This window comes from Oncorhynchus kisutch, linkage group LG5 (genome assembly GCF_002021735.2).
Source record: "Oncorhynchus kisutch isolate 150728-3 linkage group LG5, Okis_V2, whole genome shotgun sequence".
Taxonomy (NCBI): Eukaryota; Metazoa; Chordata; class Actinopteri; order Salmoniformes; family Salmonidae; genus Oncorhynchus; species Oncorhynchus kisutch.
The window spans coordinates 60,277,868-60,301,574 of record NC_034178.2 but is presented as its reverse complement, the minus strand read 5'-3'; the positions used below and the strand labels follow the sequence as shown (position 1 = coordinate 60,301,574).

At 43.4% G+C, this 23,707-nt stretch overlaps 1 protein-coding gene across 4 annotated transcripts in view; it reads right to left on the bottom strand.

Annotated features, from left to right (window-relative positions):
* LOC109891632 (proline-rich protein 36) overlaps positions 1 to 16,521 on the bottom strand; it is a 95,330-nt gene extending 78,809 nt beyond the window's left edge. The window contains exons 1-2 of one of the 4 annotated variants that reach the window (XM_031825561.1): positions 16,418 to 16,521; positions 13,678 to 13,767 (exon numbers count right to left, since the gene is read on the bottom strand). In XM_031825561.1, the coding sequence (XP_031681421.1) occupies positions 13,678 to 13,767; positions 16,418 to 16,471 (144 nt within the window). In that variant the 5' untranslated portion in view covers positions 16,472 to 16,521. Of the gene's footprint in view, positions 1 to 13,677; positions 13,768 to 15,648; positions 15,694 to 16,417 lie in introns of those variants that run through there. The other 3 variants (XM_031825585.1, XM_031825598.1, XM_031825562.1) reach the window with 3 other exon arrangements.
* Between the last annotated feature and the right edge of the window lie 7,186 nt (positions 16,522 to 23,707).

Sequence of the window (23,707 nt, the reverse complement as noted above, 5' to 3'; positions counted from 1 at the left end):
TCAATACAGCGCCCCCTGTCAGTCATCCAGGGTTTTATACACAATTGTTTTTATTTCCAATAATTGGTATTTTGACCAATAACATCAGATAATTTCACATCAGATCCTTTTCATAGCTGATCTAAGTGGTCAAAAGACCAATTAGTGAAAGAATGATCAGAAGTGGGATGCCTGTTTAAATGCAGCCAGAGTAACCATTTTAGAACCTGGAGGCACCTGTTGCTATTGCAGATCCCACTTCTGCCACCAGTTGCATCTAAATGTGGCCTCACTTCTCTTACAGCGTACATATTCAAACATACATAGATAGACACTGAGACACACAAACACACATTCCAGACTTGTCTTGTCCACACATCATCAAGCACACTCACGCTTTCAGACACACCTTTAAAGATTTGTTGTGTAAGCCTGTAAAACCAGCTGTTGCACCTAGGGGAACAACATAGACATACTGGAACCTGTTTTGTTTTTACTTTATTTTCCCTTTATTTAAGCAGGGAGTCACCATTGAGACCAGGGTCTCTGTCACAAGGGAGCCTTGCCTACACAATTTCTTATACAAAATGTAAAATCAAATACAATATAAAACAATTAAAATACATCACAACACAAATATTCAACAAAAACAATTACATTCCTTAATTAGAAGGTCCCCAATCTATATTTTAAATTGTCAGAGTGGCACCAGAACATCCAATTTAAATGTATTTTTTAGTTGGTTCCAGAAATTAGGTGCTTTAAAACGGATTTACCTAGTTCAGTGGAGACCCGAGGAACCTCAAGAGTTATACCAAATCCGTTCACAAGGTTGGTTCTTTTATATCTTAACAGAGAAGTTAGGTAAGTCGGAAGCTTGTGTAGTCGAGTTCTGTAAACAAAAATTGAATAATGAAGTGATCTACGGGACTTTAATGAGGACCAGCCAACCTTTTAATACAGGATGCAGGGTTGAGTATTAAAACTGTAACCTGTGATAAAGTGAAGGGCGCTATGGCAGATGGATTCCAACGGTTTAAGGCTGCTGCAATCTGATAAATGGTGTCACTATAGTCAAGAACTAGCAGGAAAGTTGACTGTAAATTTTGCTTCCTGCTATTTAGGGACAGGCAAGATCTCTTTAAAAAAAATCCCCACTTGAATTCTTAGCTTATTAACTAGCTCAGCTGTTTTTTAGTTTTTACATAAAGTCTGTCAATCCAAATGCCGAGATATTTATAGGCGGGAACCCAATCGATGGAAAAACCATCTAATGAATAAATATGTAGTCCATTTGAAACATTTTTTGCAAGAATTACAGAACAATGTGTTTTTAGTCTTGCCCGCATTAAATACAACTTCTAAACCAACCAGGGCTTTCTGTACGGCAACAAAGTCAGATTGCAGCTCGAACATTTTTTTTCTCTTCACATTTTCAAACAGTCCATTTAAATTCTCCAACGGTGCTATACATTTGGGTGAGGTTTTTTTCTTGCCTGAGTAGCCTCATTTCACTGCCAAAAATAAAATTAAACCATCTAGTGTTCAGCGAAATAAAAACACAATGTCAAATACAGGGGGCCTAGTCAGATAATTAACATTCAATCACATTAACCTTTACTCTTTCGCGGGAATTCCACGGACGGTCTGTATGTAGTCAAACGTAGCTGCTGCTCATGTGGGTATCTGTACCCACATAGTGGAGTGGTAACGCGTGTGCAAGCAAATCCACCGAGAGGCTCTTGCTGCCAAGGGAATGCCTGACAGCTTGAAAGACGTGTTGGACACTACAGTGAACAATTTTAAACTTTGTTAAAGCAAGGCCCCTGAATTCTCTTGTATTTTCTGCACTATGCAATGATATGGGCAGCGACCACGTACCGCTGTTACAACATACTGAAGTGCGCTGGTTATCATGTGGCAAACTATTGACACGTTTTTGGGGGGAATTGAGAGACGAGCTTTAAGTTTTTTTTACTGACCATAATTTTTACTTGTCTATACTGCTTGCATGATGACGAGTTTCTCATACAACTGGCCTGTCTGTGTGATGTTTTTTCTTGCCTGAATGATCTTAATCTAGGATTTACAGGGACTTTCCGCAACTATATTCAACGCGCGGGACAAAATTGAGGCTATGATTAAGAAGTTGGAGCTCTTCTCTGTCTGCATTAACAAGGACAACACACAGGTCTTTCCATCATTGTATGATTTTTTGTGTGCAAATGAACTCAACCTTACGGACAATGTAAAATGTGATAAAGCGAAGCACCTTAGTGAGTTGTGTGCGCAATTACACAGGTACTTTCCCAAAACGGATGACACAAACAACTGGAATCGTTATCCCTTTCATGCCCTGCCTCCAGTCCACTTACCGATATCTGAACAAGAGAGCCTCATCGAAATTGCAACAAGTTCTGTGAACATTTAATCAGAAGCCACTGCCAGATTTCTGGATTGGGCTGCGCTCAAAGTATCCTGCCTTGGCAAATCGCGCTGTTAAGACACTGATCCCCTTTGCAACCACGTACCTATGTGAGAGTGGATTCTCAACCCTCAATAGAATGAAAACTAAATACAGGCACAGACTGTGTGTAAAATGATTTAAGACAGACTTTTTCCAATACAACCCAACATTGCAGAGTTATGTACATCCTTTAAAGCACACCCTTTTCATTAACCTGTGGTGATTTATTCACAATTTGGGTTTTATGTAAGGTTTTATGTAAGATGGTTAAATAAAGAGCAAAATTATTCATTATTATTTGTGCGCTGGTCCTATAAGAACTCTTTGTCACTTCCCACAAGCCGGGTTGTGACAAAAACGCACTCATTCTTATGTTTAATAAATGTATAGTATAGTGTGTGTGGCAGGCTTACAATGATGGCAAAAAAACATTTGAGTGCAGGCTGACCCTGGTGCTAGAGGGGGTACGCAGCTGGAGGTTGAATGTTTGAAGGGGTACGGGACTATAAAAAGTTTGGGAACCAATGATCTAGAACAAGCGTAGCAGCTGAAACTATGCAATGTCCAGGTCTAAATCCAGACTGGTGAACATTTAGAATACAATGAGAAGTTTAAAATTATTAGCTGAGAGTTGGCCAAGGATTCTAAAACTTTGGAAAAGCAAGATAACTAACGTCCAATTTCTCTAAGTCAGAATGATCTCCTCCTTTGTGTAGGGGGGACATGAGCCATTTCCTAAATCTAAGGGATAACACCAGAAGCAATTGTCAAGTTAATATAGGTTAAGTATTCTGCAATAAGTAGGGATCAAGATAATCATTGACTTTTGCAAGGCACTTAGTACATCATATACATAAAAAGGTTCAAATGAAACTAGAGAATGTGTATCTGGGATTGCATAATTTAATATAGTCTGTTTTGAGGTGAATAAGGTACTCCCTAAAAAATGCAAAATGGTCATTTAAAAACCCCAAATGGTGGCGTTTTGTTTCAGAGATTTGACTACTTTTATCCACCAAGTGTCGGTAATAATCATTGTGAACTACCACCAGCTCGATTTGAATCACTTGATTAGATATATTGAAATTAAAGTCAATAACATGAAGCAAATCTACATTCTCTGAAGGGAATTAGTGTGCACATATTTGAATGTTGTGCATGTATGTACTTTTGTATGTGCCCTCCATGCATGTCTGGGTGCGTTATTGAAAGCTAGAAGATTGTGACAGTCTGCTCTGGGGCAGGTTAGTGTCCACCCTGGTTCTATAAGGGCACAAGGTGAGACCCAGATGCAAACACGGGAGGCAGATGGTTAGAGTCTTTGTAGTTTATTTATAATCCAAAAGGAATAGGCAAGAGAATGGTTGTGGACAGGCAAAAGGTCAAAACGATTCTGAGTCCAAGAGGTAAATAGTGGAAGACAGGCTCGATGTCAGGGCAGGCAGGTTGGTATGGTGTCCAGGAAAACAGGCAAGGGTCAAAACCGTGAAGACAAGAAAAAGAGAATAGAAAACACGCTGGTTGACATGAAAACATACAAGACGAACGAACTGGCATAGAGAGACAGTAAACACAGGAATAAATACACTCTGGAAAATAAGCAACACCTGGAGGAGGTGGAGACAATCACAAGAACAGGTGAAACAGATCCGTGCGTGACAGTACCCCCCTCCCCCTTTAGGGACGCCACCTGGCATCCTACCTGGGCACATACCTGGCTGACCAGGGTGTCGGTGGCGAGAGGCTCTTTTCCAGGTACGCCGACAGAGACGGACGAACATCTGGGCTGAAGGTATGTTGACCTCCACTTATTGCTCTGGAAAGAGCAGGGGCTGATATCCCACGGAGCATTCGAAGGGGGACAGTCCAGTAGCCGAGCAGGTGAGAGTGTTCCTGGCATATTCCACCCAGACCATTTGCTGACTTGAGGCGGTGGAGTTACTGGCAACAAGACACCGGAGTACCATCTCCATATCTTGATTAGCTCGCGCCGACTGGCCGTTGGACTGGGGATGAAACCCGGAGGACTTGCTGGCTGACAACCCGATAAGGGTGCAGAACGCCATCCAGAATCGGGACGAAAACTGAGGACCCCGATCTGAGACAATGTCGACCGGGAGTCCATGGATTCGGAAGACGTTGAGCTGGGCCGTCTCCTTGGCGGAAGGTAATTTAGGAAGAGGGATAAAATGGGTGGCCTTGGAAAACCTGTCAACCACCATCAGGATTGGGGTGTTGCCATCTGTCTTAGTTAACTCTCCAAATCAACACCTGCGATTACTTTATGCCTCGCTGTATGTCTCTCTCATATGTCAATATGCCTTGTATACTGTTGTTTAGGTTAGTTATCATTGTTTTAGTAAACAATGGAGCCCCTAGATCCACTCATTATACCTCTGATACCTCCTTTGTCCCACCTCCCACACATGCGGTGACCTCACGCATTATAACCAGCTTATCCAGAGATACAACCTCTCTTATCATCACTCAGTGCCCGGGCTTACCTCCGCTGTACCCGTACCCCACCATACCCCTGTCTGCACATTATCCCCTGAATCTATTCTACCACGCCCAGAAATCTACTCCTTTAATTCTTTGTCCCCAACGCTCTAGGTGACCAATTTTGATAGCCTTTAGCCGTACCCTCATCCTACTCCTCCTCTGTTCCTCGGGTGATGTGGAGGTAAGCCCAGGCCCTGCGTGTCCCCAGGCACCCTCATTTGTTGACTTCTGTGATCGAAAAAAACTTGGTTTCATGCATGTCAACATCAGAAGCCTCCTCCCTAAGTTTGTTTTACTCACTGCTTTAGCACACTCAGCCAACCCTGATGTCCTTGCCGTGTCTCTGAATCCTGGCTTAGGAAGGCCACCAACAATTCTGAGATTTCCATACCCAGCTACAACATTTATCGTCAAGATAGAACTGCCAAAGGGGGAGGAATTGCTATCTACTGCAGAGACACCATTTGTGAATTGATTGACATTACCCTGACCAACGTGCCCTCTAAATACACCTCTGCTGTTTTCAATCAGGATCTCAGCGATCACTGCCTCATTGCCTGTATCCGCTCTGGGTCCGAGGTCAAACGAACACCCCCCATCACTGTCAAACGCTCCCTAAAACACTTCTGCGAGCAGGCCTTTCTAATCGACCTGGCCCAGGTATCCTGGAAGGATATTGACCTCATCCCATCAATCGGGGATGCCTGGTCATTCTTTAAAAGTAATTTCATTACCATCTTAGATAAGCAAGCCACGTTCAAAAAATGCAGAATTAAGAACAGATATAACCCTTGGTTCACTCCAGACCTGACTGCCCTTGACCAGTACAAAAACATCCTGTGGCGGAATGCAATAGCATTGAATAGTCCCCACGATATGCAACTGTTCAGGGAAGTCAGGAACAAATACACGCAGTCAGTCAGGAAAGCAAAGGCTAGATTTTTCAAGCAGAAATTCGCATCCTGTAGCTCTAACTCCAAAAAGTTTTCGGACACTGTAAAGTCCATGGAGAACAAGAGCACCTCCTCCCAGCTGCCCACTGCACTGAGGCTAGGTAACACGGTCACCACTGATAAATCCATGATAATCAAACATTTCAATAAGCATTTCTCAACGGCTGGCCATGCCTTCCTCCAGACTACTCCAACCCCGGCAAACAGCTCCGCCACCCCTGCATCTACTCGCGCAAGCCTCCCCAGCTTCTCCTTCACCCAAATCCAGACAGCAGATGTTCTGAAAGAGCTACAAAACCTGGACCCATACAAATCAGCTGGGCTAGACAATCTGGACCCTCTATTTCTAAAACAATCCGCCCCCATTGTTGTAACTCCTATTACCAGCCGGTTCAACCTCTCTTTCGTATCGTCCGAGATCCCTAAAGATTGGAAAGCTGTCACGGTCATCCCCCTCTTCAAAGGGGGTGACACCCTAGACCTAAATTGTTAACTATATCCATCCTGCCCTGCCTATCTAAAGTCTTCAAAAGCCAAGTTAATAAACAGATCACTGACCATTTCGAAATCCCACTGTACCTTCTCCGCTATGCAATCCGGCTTCCGAGCCGGTCACGGATGCACCTCAACCCCGCTCAAGGTACTAAACGATATCATAACCGCCATCGATAAAAGACAGTACTGTGCAGCCGTCCTCATCGACCTGGCCAAGGCCTTCGACTCTGTAAATCACCGTATTCTTATCGGCAGACTCAATAGCCTTGGTTTTTCTAATGACTGCCTTGCCTGGTTCACCAACTACTTTGCAAACAGAGTTCAGTGTGTCAAATCGGAGGGCATGTTGTCCGGACCTCTGGCAGTCTCTTTGGGGGTACCACAGGGTTAAATTCTTGGTCCGACTCTTTTCTCTGTATATATCAATGATGTCGTTCCTGCTGCGGGCGATTCCCTGATCCACCTCTACGCAGACGACACCATTCTGTATACTTCTGGCCCTTCCTTGGACACTGTGCTAACTAACCTCCAAACGAGCTTCAATGCCATACAACACTCCTTCCGTGGCCTCCAACTGCTCTTAAATGCTAGTAAAACCAAATGCATGCTTTTCAACCGTTCGCTGCCCGCACCCGCCCGCCCGACTAGCATCACCACCCTGGACGGTTCCGACCTAGAATATGTGGGCAACTATAAATACCTAGGTGTCTGGCTAGACTGTAAACTCTCCTTCCAGACTCATATTAAACATCTCCAATCAAAAATCAAATCTAGAATCGGCTTTCTATTTCGCAACAAAGCCTCCTTCACTCACGCCGCCAAACATACCCTCGTAAAACTGACTATCCTACCGATCCTCGACTTCGATGTCATCTACAAAATAGCTTCCAACATTCTACTCCGCAAACTGGATGCAGTCTATTACAGTGCCATCCGTTTTGCTACCAAATCACCTTATACCATCCACCACTGCGACCTGAATGCTCTAGTCGGCTGGCCCTCGCTACATATGCGTCGCCAGACCCACTGGCTCCAGGTCATCTATAAGTCTATGCTAGGTAAAGCTCCGCCTTATCTCAGCTCACTGGTCACGATAACAACACCCACCCGTAGCACACGTTCCAGCAGGTATATCTCACTGATCATCCCCAAAGCCAACACCTCATTTGGCCGCCTTTCCTTCCAGTTCCCTGCTGCCAGTGAATGGAACGAATTGCAAAAATGACTGAAGTTGGAGACTTTTATTTCCTTCACCAACTTTAAACATCAACTATCTGAGCAGCTAACCGATCGCTGCAGCTGTACATAGTCCATCTGTAAATAGCTCACCAAATATACCTACCTCATCCCCATACTGTTTTTATTTGATTTACTTTTCTGCTCTTTTGCACACCAGTATCTGCACTTGCACATCATAATCTGCTCATTTATCACTCCAGTGTTAATCTGCTAAATTGTAATTATTCGCTCCTACGGCCTATTTATTGCCTACCTCCTCATGCCTTTTGCACACATTGTATATAGACTTTCTTTTTTCTACTGTGTCATTGACTTGTTTATTGTGTTATTGGCTTGTTTATTGCTTACTCCATGTGTAACTCTGTTGTTTTCTGTGTCACACTGCTTTGCTTTATATTGGCCAGGTCGCAGTTGCAAATGAGAACTTGTTCTAGCCTACCTGGTAGCCTACCTGGTTAAATAAAGGTGAAATAAAAAATATAAATAAATAAATAAATAAAAAGGGAGACAGGTCTCTTATTCTGAGGGTGTGGCAGAGGAACTGTACCGGCGGGAAAGGGCGTCCGGCTTCACATTTCTGGACCCTTGGCGGCAGGAAACTGTGAAATTAAACCTAGTGAATAACAGAGCCCACCAGGCCTGCCTAAAGTTAATGCGCTTGGCTGCGATATTCCAAATTCTTGTGGTCGGTCCAAACCAAAAATGGATGTTCCGCCCCTTCCAGCCAATGCCTCAACTCCTCCAGGGCCATCTTTACTGCTAGGAGTTCCCAGTTGTCAACGTCATAGTTCCTCTCCGATGAGTTGAGATGATGGGACATAAAGCTTTTGGTCCTGGACGGATCACTGGGAAAGAACGGTCCCTACTCCCACGGTGGAAGCGTCAACCTCCACCACAAACTGACGGGTCGGATCCAGATGGATGAGGGCAGTGGTGGTTCGTTGCTTCAAATCCACAAAAGCCTTATTTGCTGCTGGGGACCATGTGAACGGTACCTTGGGAGAGGTGAGTACAGAGAGGGGAGCCGCAAGGTTGCTGTAGCACCGAATAAAATGGCGGTAAAATTGAGAAACCCCAGTAACCGCTGCTGCTGCACCTTGGCCGTGGTTTGTGGCCAATCCACCACTGCTCACTTTTTCCAGATCCATCTGAATATTCCCTTCAGAGATGTATCCCAGAAAAGTTATTATGGAGCGGTCCTCTCGGAAACACCCGTCCTCAGGTTCCCTCAGAGGTAAGCGAGCCACTGCGGATTAACTAGTGTGCCCGAGACCAGACCTCTCACTCCTGCGTTCCCTTAGGCGTCCATAAATTCTAATGGTGAGGGCAATGAGGGGGTCGAGGTCCACCGGTAGTTCCGAGTAGCTAGCTCATCTTATTTTTTGTTTTGAATATTACCCCCTTTTTCTCCCCAATTTCGTAGTATTCAATTATTAGTAGTTACTATCTTGTCTCATCGCTACAACTCCCGTGTCAGAGGAACACCGTGCACCTGGCGACCGTGCACTGCGCCCGGCCCGCCACAGGAGTCGCTGGTGTGCGATGAGACAAGGATATCCCTACCGGCCAAACCCTCCCTAACCCCGACGCTAGGCCAATTGTGCGTCGCCCCACGGACCTCCCAGTCGCGGCCGGATGCGACAGAGCCTGGGAGCAAACCCAGAGTCCCTGGTGGCACAGCTAGCGCTGCGATGCAGTGCCCTAGACCACTGCACCACCTGGGAGGCCCCAGCTAGCTCATCTTTTACCACCTCAGATAATCCATGAAGAAAAGATATGGAAAAAGAGACTCCGGATTCCAGGCACTCTCGACGGCCAACATGCGAAAATCAACCGCGTAGTCTGCCACACTACAGGAGTTGATGTAATTCAAGACGTTTACTGGCCGCCTCTCTCCCGGATACTCGAATACCTTCCTCACTTCTGCCATGAAATTCTCTAGATGACAACACATGGCGGATTGTTGCTCCCAAACTGCCGTAACCCAGGAGAGCTTCCTTCCCGACATTAGCGTAATAACATAGGCTATCTTAGATCGGGCTGAAGGAAACGAAGATGGCTGTAGCTCAAAAATAAGAGAGCCCTGAGAAAGAAAACCCCAGCAGGTACCAGGATCTCCAGAACATCGCTCCGGTGGTGGTAAGCGGGGTTCTCGGGGAGCCGGGGTAGGCTGTACAAGGTCACCACTAATAGGGAAAACAAATTACTGGGTGATTGGGCTTTCTCAGAGGTAGCAGGCAGCCTCTGGGCTAACTCCCTGATTTGCTCCATAATCTCCTTAAACCCTTGGTCATGGCGTTCCGTCAAGGAACGGAGCCCTTCCAGATGGTCTTGTAACAGCTCCTCATGTCTCCCAATAGTGGCTCCCTGCAGGGAGACAGCGTGGCGGAGCTGGTCCAAGTCTGCTGGGTCTATCATGGCCAGTTCATATTATAAGGGCACAAGGCGAGACCCAGATGCAGACACAGGAGGCAGGTGGTTAGGGTCTTTGTCACACAAGGTACACCTGTGTAGTGATCATGCTGTTTAATCAGCTTCAGATTTGAGTGAAATAAGCTTTTTGTGAGTATGGAATATTTCTGGGAACTTTTATAATCAGCTCATGAAAAATGGGACTAACACTTTACATGTTGCATTTATATATTTTTTCAGTATATGTTTAATGCAAGCAATAAGCAGAATACATTATTGGTGGCCTCAGTGCCTGTGTGGTTAAGCACACACATGCCAGAGTCAGCATGGGTTCCAATCTAAGATCAACAAAATCATTTTTGGATAAGCTCAAATGCACAAATATCTTGACAGCTTTATAAAATGAATTATTAAAGCCTCATAATACAGGCTTTCATTCCACAAGGATGACATCAAATGCCAGCATCAAACTGAAAGTACAGCAGTCAATCACCTGATGGCCCAAATCAGCTCATCAACTCGGCCAGGGAAACACAAACAGTAGCTTGTTATTGTTTTTCACACCTTTCATTGGTTGACAATGGATAGGCTAATGGCTGGCCTACAGAATGTATTGGAATATGATCTAATAACAAAGGGGATATTGCAACCATCGATGGCACTAGATTAACGCCAGCTGATGTCTTGTTAAACCATCAATACGTGATAAATTCACCGGCACAGCTGATCTTAATTGCAAACATCATTGGTCACCTCATTCCAGATCCCTAAAAGATGCTATCGGTGTTAGTCTAGCTTGCAACCAAAGTCTTTCTGGTTGGTTTTATCATCGGAATAACTTAGTTATTTTGGAACAGACTAAGGATGATTTATCTATTTGACAAGCATTCCTTATAATATAAAGTATTTCCTTGTTTACCAGGGCAAATCTACTGTGGCAATTTACCCAACACATTGTATGAATGAAACTAATGTTGGTGTAGTCTACTGTTATTATTTTATTTGTGTCCTATACATGTTATCCATTAAATACAACTGTCTTTAAAATAAAAGTGTCTGGTATGGTCATTTCTTATCAAGATCGAGGGTAAAATATCCCTGTACTGTCCATATTTTAAATGTGTAACTAAGTCAAGTCAATTTTGTTATTTTTCAAAGCAACGCTCCATTCCATTGGCTACCTCACTATTCTCAATGTCATCTTGTTTTACATCTGATATTATAGGCCTGTGTGTAATTTGTTTTGATAGGCTAGGGTAGGCCATAGTTTAGGTGTAGCCTGCTGTACGGCTGCATTTTGGATAAACTTGACATCTGTATGTCGTAGTGGAGACCAATATCTATCTTGTGTTATTTAGCTATATGAAACGCCACATGTTAATATGTATGGATGCATTTCAGATACATTTGTGTAGATCGGAATGTTGTTGTAACATGACCTACAGGCCAGCAATAGCAGTAGAACATGTATTAATAATCTGTCTTGTGCTTTTTTTAACCAGCTGGCACTGGTCCGAGTGACTCGACTGCCCCTGCATGGAAAGAAAACTGTAGGTTTTCAAGCTCATTTGAATTTCATGATGCTCAGAAAAATATCTGTGACAAAAGAATGATCCAATTAAGACCCAACATCTGTACTGGGCTGTGTTCCCTTGGCCTGGGCTGCGTGTTTCTGTCTGTGTAACTGGAGTCTCGGGTGAAGTGGGGCTCCTCACTATATTTAGATACATGTCGTTCATTACAGTCCCATACTGCTCGTGTCACCAGACCTGGAACCACTGCCAAACGCTATGTCATAAGTCCCCTGGTCCCCTCATAAGTACCTTCAGCTAGAAATGAATACAGATCTATTCAGGAGTATTTCTGTCTGTAATAAAGCCCTTTTGTAGGGAAAAACTCATTCTGATTGGCTGGGCCTGGCTCCTCAGTGGGTCATCCTATGCCATCCCAGGCCCACCCATGCCCAGTCATGCGAAATCCATAGATTAGGGCCTCATTTATTTATTTTGATTGATTGATTGCCTTATATGTACTGTAACTTAACAAAATCTTTAAAATTGAGACTAAAAACTTGTACAGAAGTAAGAACCAAAAAAACAAAGTCCCAGTGAGCCTTGTGAAACCAAATCGCTGAGATGGCTAAAGCAAGGGATCCCATCAAGTGGATGGTGAAATTAGCAGACTGCATGAACACCTGTTGCACCACTTATTCCTGTAACTGAGCACATGCCTCTTTACCCCACTCGAGGGCGAAAGTCTCCAGAGTGAAAGTCTGGCTGTTGACTCCCAGGCGAACATACTGTACAGTTCTGTGAAAAAGTATTTGCCCCTTTTCTAATTTCCTCTACTTTTGCATATTTTTAATACTGAAATTCAAATCTTCAACCAAAACCTAATATCAAGGGAGCCTGAGTGAACAAATAACACAACAATTGCATAATTATTTCATTTATTTCATAAGATATGCAACACCCAATGCCCCTGTGTGAAAAAGTAATTGCCCCCTTACACTCAATAACTGGTTGTGCCACTTTTAGCTCCAACCAAAAGCTTCCTGTAGTTGTTGATCCGTCTCTCACGTCGCTGTGGAGGATTTTGTCCGACTCATCCATGCAGAACTGCTTTAACTCAGTGATATTTGTGAGTTTCCAAGCATGAGATACTCGTTTCACTTCCTGCCACATCTCAATTGGGATTAGGTCTTGTCTTTGACTAGGCCATTCCAAAGCTTAAAATTTGTTGCACTTTTTGTTCATGGTCCCCCATTTTAGAAGAGCAAAGGTATTGGGACTAAAACAACTACGTGTATTAACTACTACGTGTAGTTCAAATTAAAGCATTTGGACCCATAAGTTTACAGCCAAAAGGACAAAAAAATGCTTCACTGTCCTGTCACATCTGCTCCTGCAATGCCCTCTAGTGCTCATCCTGTGTCTCCTTGACCTGCCACCACTCCCTCAGTGCTCTCTCCCTCTGTGTGTGTGTGGTGGGGGGGGGGGGGGGGGGGGCGTGCCCGGATTCAGGGCAGATCCCCACCAGCTGCAACCTGTTCCCTAATCAAGACCTCTGCATATACTCAGTCCTGCCTCTTCCACACTGCCAGATCGTAATCTCTGCTCAGTCAGTCCATGTTTCTAGCCGGTTGTTCCTGGTTTCCCTTGCCTGACGCTGTTTTCCGCTCCGCTACAGTTCTGTCCGCTCTGACTCTGGTCCCTGTCTCCAGTCCGACTTCTTGTCAGTCCTGCTACTCTGTCCTGGATTCCACACTCTACGGCTCCCTTGGATTCCACTCCGGACCTGCTTACTGTGGTCCTACACCTCTCGCTCCAGCCTCAGCCGCTGCACCTGGTTTCCTGCAACCCGCCTTAGCTTCCCTTGGCCTGCACTCAATCTTTCCCCTGTGTTTCAATAAATACCTTGGTTACCTCATCCCAGTCTCCGCATCGGAGGCTGCTCTTGGGTTCACCTGTTCTGCTCCGCGTGACAACTTTTTAACGACACTGTAGGTCTTTAGTTCTCAGTCAGTTATTCATCACATAAGTGTAGTTGAGTGCACCACATCTGCACTAACAGTGGTAATTGGCATGTGTATCCGCACCATGATGTGAACATTGTTTAGAAGGGTCTTACCTGAGCCTTAGAGGCTGCAGCAGCTCGAGTATTATAGGGCCTGTCATCCACCTGCTGCTCTCCAAGTGTGGTACTAGAAGCTGTTCTCTGCTGCAAAAGACACACACATGTCCCTGTTCAGAAAGCTATACTGGAAATATATAAATACAAGTTGAAATGATTTAAAATAAATCCCTAAAATACATTTTTTGATACTAAGTGCATTAATTCTATTAACTGGGAATTGTACAAATATTGAATTCAATTGAATTTCACAGATGAAATGTTTTTACAATTCCATTCAAACAGGCCAAACAATTTAATTCCAATTAAATTCCAATTCTGTGAAGATTGTTGAAATTCAAATTGAAATACAATAACTAACTGTACCCTTGGAAAGTTCTACGGTCTGCTCTTGTTGTTGGCTATCTACCCGAGCATTCCGTTACAGCCACAGAAAACCACCTGGGTCTGGGAAGGAAGTGGTCACCTCCACCTATTGTTGTCTGATAGGTTACTAGCATTGTTTTGGATATTACAGTAAAGTCCCTAACTTTCAGTAAAGCAATAATTGTTATGAAGCCAATGAAGTAATGCTCCATTTTCTTTGAAAGCCAGGATCGTCGGTTTGATTCCTGCTGGGGCCACCCATACAAAAAAATCTATGCACGCATGACTAAGTCTCTTTGGATAAAAGCATCTGCTAAATGCCATTTGTTATTAATATTATTATACCCATTTATTATATTCTAAGAGTGACATTTACCTGTCATAACAGCCAACTTCAAGCCAACTAACATAACCCTGTCAAATTATACTGTAAAAAGTTCAATCAAAATTCAGATGGTGGTATGTACAGTGCCTTGCGAAAGTATTCGGCCCCCTTGAACTTTGCGACCTTTTGCCACATTTCAGGCTTCAAACATAAAGATATAAAACTGTATTTTTTTGTGAAGAATCGACAACCCAATCGAGAATCTGTGGAAAGAACTGAAAACTGCTGTTCACAAATGCTCTCCATCCAACCTCACTGAGCTCGAGCTGTTTTGCAAGGAAGAATGGGAAAAAATTTCAGTCTCTCGATGTGCAAAACTGATAGAGACATACCCCAAGCGACTTACAGCTGTAATCGCAGCAAAAGGTGGCGCTACAAAGTATTAACTTAAGGGGGCTGAATAATTTTGCACGCCCAATTTTTCAGTTTTTGATTTGTTAAAAAAGTTTGAAATATCCAATAAATGTCGTTCCACTTCATGATTGTGTCCCACTTGTTGTTGATTCTTCACAAAAAAATACAGTTTTATATCTTTATGTTTGAAGCCTGAAATGTGGCAAAAGGTCGCAAAGTTCAAGGGGGCCGAATACTTTCGCAAGGCACTGTAACTGCCATATTGGTGTCACAAATGATTTTTTATTTAACCTTTATTAACAAAAATGATCTCCTTATGTGCCAATATGTGCAAGTGAAGATGTAAATAACAAATAATGAATCTGTCTCAACTTGAACTTGCACACTCAGGAGATGTTCAGAGACTGGATATACTGTAATGTTTTATCCAAATAAGAGTTAAAGGTGATCGAGTGATCAACACCAATGTCTCTCCATACCTGTAAAATTCCAAGCAATAGTGCCTGCAGCTGAATGTGTATTTTATCATATATAAAGTTTAAACAGTCACACACCCTACTAAATAATGTTCTAGCCTGCCAAGAAATGTGTCCCAACCCTTTTTTATGCTACATAACATGTGATTCATTTCACATCAATAGGCTTCTTGTGTATTCTACTACTCATTGTAAACTAATACATCAACTTTACCAAGACAATAGTTGGAATGGCTGTTTTGTTTCCAACAGTGGAAGTATTTTAAGTGTCTAAAATAATGCTGCCTCAGATGGAGATGCACATGCCCAGATATATTACTGCCTGAAGGATATTATGTTAATTTAGACGTTGAATGAGAAATAGCTGGCTAATAGCCATATACTCACAAGGCTCATCCAATAGGCAGCATACGCCATGGGAAAAACTGTGAGAAGCAGTTAAGATGAGAAGAATCGACTATAGCCTACGGATACCTCTGTCCGAACATGTGTAGCATCTAGTCTAGCCTGTTTCCCGTGTCATTTTTAAGCAGAATTATTTCCCATGCGTTTCGGGAACATAACCACTCCCTTATGTTCAAACAATGTTACAGTAGACTGATAACGATCTTACCCTAAACGAAGTTTCTACATGGGGCGGTTGTGGTGTCGTCAAGAGACTGCTAGGTTTGCATTCTACGGCATATAGCTTTATTTTTTAGATAAGTTTAACCGACGAGTCTATCGTTTCCGCATAACCAATTGACAGTCGAGTGTTGAACTGCATTCACAGCCTTTCATCCAAAACCATAATATGTGTTTTGGGTTGCGCAATTCGTGCGTAATGCAAAAGCACGTTTTTTTAAAAGCTTCAAACAAAGCAAGATTCTTGTAATATAGCCTATTCCTTTATCCATAAGGATATCAGCAAATAGTTTGTCAATGTGTGTTACAAAAACTATGACCTTTACCTGGCTACGAGTTAGATGACGCCAATTGAGGCAAAACTCGCGCTTACTCGTTGGACATTCCTGCATCCAAACGCATGCATGTGTTGGAACGTTGCTTTATCGATTGCACAGTTATGGCCACCTCTAGGTCTAGGTCTCTTAATTTTAAAATAGTTGACTGAAAAAGTAGCCTAACCTGCAAAAATAATTTTAAACGGAAAACTCACCTCCTGTGACTTTTTATGATGGCCATGGGCATGGCTTCTCTTTTTGTGCGGCATTGCTGGAACGCAAATATCTTATTTTCTATTGCCAAAGGTTAACGGTGGCCCAACAGATATACTTCTGTGAACAGAATGAGTCAAATCTGCCCCACTGTTGTGAAAGTACTTGCCCCTCCCGCCAAGAACTATTTCTTCACCTATGTTTTTGCTACGTTGCCTATGACAAAATATATTTGCTCAAATGAAATCAGTGTGTGTGTGTGTGAGTAAATCAGGGGGTTTAAGTGCTTAAAGGGGCAATATCCAGTAATTTTTTTTACTTATAAATTAATTATATGTAGCCATTGATTTTTGAAGAATATAAATGCCTCATGAGCTTAGTTCGACTGTAGTACCCCATCAAAACCCCAAATATACGCTTGTTTTACTTCAATGCTTGTAAACAAAGTAAATGTAAACAAACATAGCCTCAAAACATGGTTAGAACTATACGTTTGCTATCATGGATCGTCAGTCATTGCATCCATAGCTCTGTCTATGAATTTGAGATTATACATTTCTCCGGCCCCATTCCCCAGCTATCTACCGAAACAAGGCTTCAACTGCTGATTAACGCTTTACGAAACTGAGGCTTTTGTATTTAGTTTCTTATCAGATATTACCCCTCCTTGCTGTAGTTCCCCAGTAACTGTAATAGCTCAACAAACACATACACAGTAGCCTAATTTGAAACCACATCCCAATCATGTGTTTAGTGGAGTAAAAAAGTAAGACAGGGAAGGGTCAAAGCCAAATCCTCAAGCATAGGTTATATTTGGTATCCTGAGTGGCATAGCGGTTAAGGCACTGCATCTCAGTGCTTCAATTATCACTACTGACACCCTGGTTCAAATCCAGGCTGTATCACAATTGGTTTGGCTGATCTATCAAACAACTGATGTGGCTCTTTATGCAATCACATGTTATTGATGACAGCTTCACTAGTCTATTGTTGGTCTAATAGTCAGTTGTCTTTTTATCTAGATTGTGGATTTTTCTTTCTTTCGCTTAGGCTACTAAATGGAAAGAGAAGTTATCTCGGTTGTAAACATACTCTTGGAGCTTTCACAGTCTTTCAGACCAGAGTGAGAAGCCTGCGCCATCGTCTTGGAACACCTTACAAAATACTTTTAAACTGGAAGAACTTGTCCCGATTGGTGTTCTTAAATCACTGATGACGGATTGTAATTCTTTTGTAATGACTTGGTGCTGCCTATCTTGGCCAGGGCGCTCTTGAAAATAGATTTTACTCTCAATGAGCCCTTCCTGGTTAAATAAAAATAAAAACTACAGTCATTTGGCAGCACCTCTCACCTCCACCCCGTTCCACTGGACCCCTGAGACAGAGGCAGCATTCTGGGAACTCAAGCCCAGTTTCACTTCCTCACCTAGCCAGACCCAGAACTCCAGTTCATTGTCGAGGTGGACACCTCCGACACCAGGATGGGTGCTGTTCTGTCTCAATGATCCCCTCTGATCAGAAGCTCCACCCATGTGCATTCTTTTCCCGCAAGCTCTCACCTGCAGAAAGAAATAGGCATCTGGAACTCTTGGCAGTGAAGCTAGCTCTTGAGGAATGGCGTCACTGGCTGGAGGGCTCGGTTCTCCCCTTCATTATGTGGACGGACCACAGAAACCTGTCCTACATCCAGACCGCCAAACGTCTGAACTTCCGGCAAGCCATCATTGTTCTTTGGGAGATTCAACTTCACACTCACTTATCGCCCCGGATCTAGGAATACCAAGCCTGACTCTCTCTCCCACCAGTTCACCGCCGACAACACAGGTTCCGAGCTAGAGACCGTTGTGCCATCCACCTGCATCGTTGCTGCTGTCTCCTGGGAGATTGAGTCCCGTATTCACCAGGCTCAGCAGAACCATCCTAACCCAGGTAATGGTCCTAGAAAGGCTCTATTTGTCCAAACTGAACAGGACATCAGTGGGCCTTGTCCGGGCACAAAGATATTACATTTTTGGCCAAGGTTCATGATTGGGATAGCCTATCCATTGCTGTGAGCAATACAGTGCAGCTTAATTTTATATACACCATCCCAGCAGTACAAAAACTCTTGAAGGAAGTACATCCTCTTAGAAATATAACTTTGCCCTGTGCTTCTCCAAGCATGCAGTTCACCTAGGCCTATAGACTATATTATTTAAAAACATGGCTGACATTTTATGGGCTCTTAATCAACAGTGCTATTTTGTTCGTTTTTTCGCATTGTTTATAACTTATCTTGTACATATTGCTGCTGCTATGGTCTCTTATGACCGAAAATAGCTTCTGGACATCAGAACAGGGATTACTCACCTTGAACTGGACAAATAATATTTCTTAAATGAGTCAGACGAAAGGGATTTACTCCAGACACCCGAACAGGCCCTCATCCACGTCATTCGCAGGAGAAAGAGACAGAGGTTTCACGGAAGGAGATCGGGGTGCTTTGTGAGGATCCGGCTACGAGTGGCTAATCTGCCTTTGCCATCGGTATTACTGGCCAACGTACAATCGCTTGATAATAAAGTGGATGAACTACAAGCATGTATATCCTACCAATGGGACATTAAAAACTGTAATATCTTATGTTTCACTGAGTCGTGGCTGAACGACATGAATAACATACAGCTGGCGGGTTATATACTGTATCAGCAGGATAGAACAGCAGCCTCTCGTAAGACAAGGGGTGGTGGTCTATGTATATTGTAAACAACATCTGGTGCACGATATCTAAGGATGTCTCAAGGTTTTGCTCGCCTGAGGTAGAGTATATCACGATAAGCTGTTGACCACACTATCTACCTAGAGAGTTTTCAACTATGTTCTTCGTAGCTGTCTATTTACCACCACAAACCGAAGCTGGTACTAAGACCGCACTCAATGAGCTGTATACGGCATAAGCAAACAGGAAAACGCTTATACAGAGGCGGCTCTCCTAGTGGCCGGGACTTTAATGCAGGGAAACTGAAATCCGTTTTACCTCATTTCTACCAGCATGTTAAATGTGCAACCAGAGGGGAAAAACTCTAGAACACCTTTACCCCACACACAGAGACGGTTACAAAGTGCTACCTCGCCCTCCATTTGGCAAATCTGACCATAATTGACGAACCTGATTCCTGCTTACAAGCAAAAATTAAAGAAGGAAGCACCAGTTATTCGGTATATAAAAAAGTGGTCAGATGAAGCAGATGCTAAACTACAGGACTGTTTTGCTAGCACAGACTAGAATATGTTCCTGGATTCTTCCAATGGCATTGAGGAGTACACCACATCATCAGTCCCTGGTTTCATCAATAAGAGCATTGATGATGTCGTCCCCACAGTGACTGTACGTACATACCCAAACCAGAAGGCGTGGATTATAGGCAACATCCACACTGAGCTAAAGGGCAGAGCTGCTGCTTTCAAGGAGCAAACTCGAACCTGGAAGCTTATAAGAAATCCCGCTATGCCATCTGACAAACCATCAAACAGGCAAAGAGTCAATAAAGGACTAAGATCGAATTGTACTACACTGGCTTCGACGCTCGTCGGATGTGGCAAGGATTGCAAACAATTACAGACCACAAAGGGAAGCACAGCCGAGAGCAGCCCAGTAACACGAGCCTACCAGACTGGCTCAATTGCTTCTATGTTCGCTTCGAGGCAAGTAACACTGAAACATGCATCAGAGCATCAGCAGTTCCGGACGACTGTGTGATCATGCTCTCCAACGCCGATGTGATTAACACCTTTAAACAGGTCAACATTCCCAAGGACACAGGACCAGACGGATTACCAGGACGTGTACTCCGAGCATGCACTGCCCAACTGGCCTGTGTCTTTACTGACATTTTCAACCTCTCCCTATCTGAGTCTGTAACATGTTTCAAGCAGACCACCATAGTCCCTCTGCTTAAGAACATTAAGGTCACCTGCCTAAATGACTACCGACCCGTAGCACTCACGTCTGTAGCCATGAAGTGCTTCGAAAGGCTGGTCATGGCTCACATCAACACCATTACCCCAGAAACACTCGACCCACTCCAATTTGCATACCGCCCCAACAGATAAACATATGATGCAATCTCTATTGCACTCCACACTGCCCTTTCACACCTGGACAAAAAGAACACCAATGTGAGAATTATTTTCATTGACTACAGCTCAGCCTTCAACACCATAGTGCCCTCAAAGCTCATCACTAAGCTAAGAACCCTGGGACTAAACACCTCCCTCTGCAACTGGATTTTTTTATTTTTTATTTCACCTTTATTTAACCAGGTAGGCTAGTTGAGAAAGGGTTCTTATTTACAACTGTGACCTGGCCAAGATAAAGCACAGCAGATCGACATATACAACAACAGAGAGTTACACATGGAATAAACAAACATACAGTAGAAAAAAGATACATATATACAGTGAGAGCAAATGAGGTGAGATAAGGGAGGTAAGGCAATAAATAGGCCATGGTGGTGAAGTAATCACAATATAGCAATTACACTGGAATGGTAGATGTGCAGAAGATGAATGTGCAAGTAGAGATACTGGGGTGCAAAGGAGCAAGATAAATAAATAAATGCAGTATGGGGATGAGGTAGTTGGATGGGCTGTTTACAGATGGGCTATGTATCTGTGAGCTGCTCTGACATCTGGTGCTTAAAGATAGTGAGTGAGATATGAGTCTCCAGCTTCAGTGATATTTGCAGTTTGTTCCAGTCATTGGGGTTTTTTCGTCAAAGCCATTAACCTTAAGTATAAAAATAGCAGATCCGTACCACATTGGTTGAGGCTGGTTGCAGGAGAGTATATTCCGTCTGTACATAGATTGTGATATTAAAATATTAAATATATATACAAAAAAAAACAAGGAAAAAATATGTTTACAAGGGACAGGAAGGGACAAGACAAAAACACACGTCCGACTGCTACGCCATCTTGGAATAGAAGGATCTTGGACTTCCTGACGGGCCGTCCCTAGGTGGTAAGGGTAGGTAGCAACACATCCGCTGATCCTTAACATGGGGTCCCCTCAGGGGTGCGTGCTCAGTCCCCTCCTGTACTTCCATTAAGTTTGCAGATGACACAACAGTGGTAGGCCGGATCACCGACAACGACGAGACAGTCTATGGGGAGAAGGTCAGAGACCTGACCATGTGGTGCCAGGACAACAACCTCTCCCTCAACGTGATCAAGACAAAGGAGATGATTGTGGACTACAAGAAAAGCATGCCCCCTTTCTCATTGACGGGGCCGTAGTGGAGCAGGTTGAGAGCTTCAAGTTCCTTGGTGTCCACATCACCAACAAACTAACATGGTCCAAGCACACCAACACAGTCGTGAAGCGGGCACGACTAAACCTATTCCCCCTCAGGAGACTGAAAAGATTTGGCATGCATCACTGCCTGGTATGGTAACTGTCTCTGACCGCAAGGCACTTCAGAGGGTAGTGCGTACAGCCCAGTACATCACTGGGGCCAAGCTTCCTGCCATCCAGGACCTCCTATAGCAGGCAGTGTCAGAGGAAGGCCCTAAAAATTGTCATAGACTCTAGCCACCCTAGTCATAGACTGTTCTCTCTGCTACCACACAGCAAGGGGTTCCGGAAAGCCAGGTCTAGGTCCAAGAGGCTTCTAAACAGCTTCTAACCCCAAGCCATAAGACTCCTGAACATCTAATCAAATGGCTACCCATACTATTTGCATTGACCCCCCCCCCACCCCTCTTACACTGATTTTACTCTCTATTATTATCTATGCATAGTCACTTTAATAACTCTTCCTACATGTACATATTACCTCAATTACCTCGACTAAACTGTGCCCCCGTATATTGACTCTGTACCAGTACCCCCTGTATCTGGCCTCGCTATTGTTTTTTTACTGCTGCTTTTGAATTATTTGTTACTTTTATTTCTTAATTTTTTAAAGGTATTTTTCTTAAAACTGCATTGTTGGTTAAGGGTTTGTAAGTAAGCATTTTCACTTTAAGGTATACACCTGTTGTAATCAGCCCATGTGACATGTGATTTAATATTAACTCTGAATGCTGATTGGCTGACAGCCTTGGTATATGAGACGTTAGCCACAGTATATTGGCCATATACACCACACCTCCTAGTGCATTATTGCTTAAGTATAGGCTATGGATTGTTTGATTGAGACCACACTAGGCGCACTTGATATTGCGCATCCAGGGATGAGGGGCAGCATCGGGCAAACATCGAGATATAACAAGCAACTCATTCTCAAACACTGAACAATATGACATTCAGGCCTCTATTTCCGTCTGGCGTTAAGACGGTGCTTGTGTCAAACCCCCGTTAGTTTGTAGTGCTCACTGATAGGCATATTTAAGACTAACCAAAACCTGGTTTTAGCGGTAATGCGGTTGCTTATGGCAGGAATTTTGACAGCAGAAATGCAGCTTATCCAGCCATGACGCACTTTGACCATATGCGCATGGAACAAGAGTAGTGTGCTTTGGTGCCTGTATACCTCACATTTAGAAACATAAAAAACAAATGTTTTTACCATTTAGTTTTATTTGATTAAAATAACAAGCCTAGCCTCCCCTCTCAATGAAGGCCATGTTCTTTTTGTCCTGCCCAATGCAATCAAGTAGGCAGGTCAATACTGTCGATAAAGGGGTTGGTTCGTTACACCACTTGGAAATAAATCTTAATCACCAGCTTTATTAAAATATCAAGTTTGAGAGGAGCAAAACAGTGAGCTGACATTTCCTTTTTATCTACAGTATGTATTGTTGGTAGGCCTATATTACATGCATTGGAGGTACTTAAAACCCCCTCCATGATGTAGGCTACATGTTTCCATGCCCATTATGAAACTAAATGAGAACCTCGGTGAATACCGGTAAACCTTGTATTTAGAAGATATTTTCCTGTAACAATTGCTTGTTTCCCAGTTCCCATTTTTAGGAACCAAATCCCTCCATAGGATACCCTTACCATAGGCCAACTATAAAGAAGACATGGTTCAATTGTAATGGGTTTTCTTTTTATCCTGGTGATTTTATGATATAGCTGTGCCCTGGACACAATATGTGAGTTGATTGCACCCCATCTATCTTCAGAGCTCGTACTGTTAGGTGACCTTAACTGGGACATGCTTAACATCCCGGCAGTCCTACAATCTAAGCTAGATGCCCTCAATCTCACACAAATTATCAATGAACCTACCAGGTACAACCCCAAATCCGTAAACACGGGCACTCATAGATATCATCCTGACCAACCTGCCCTCTAAATACAC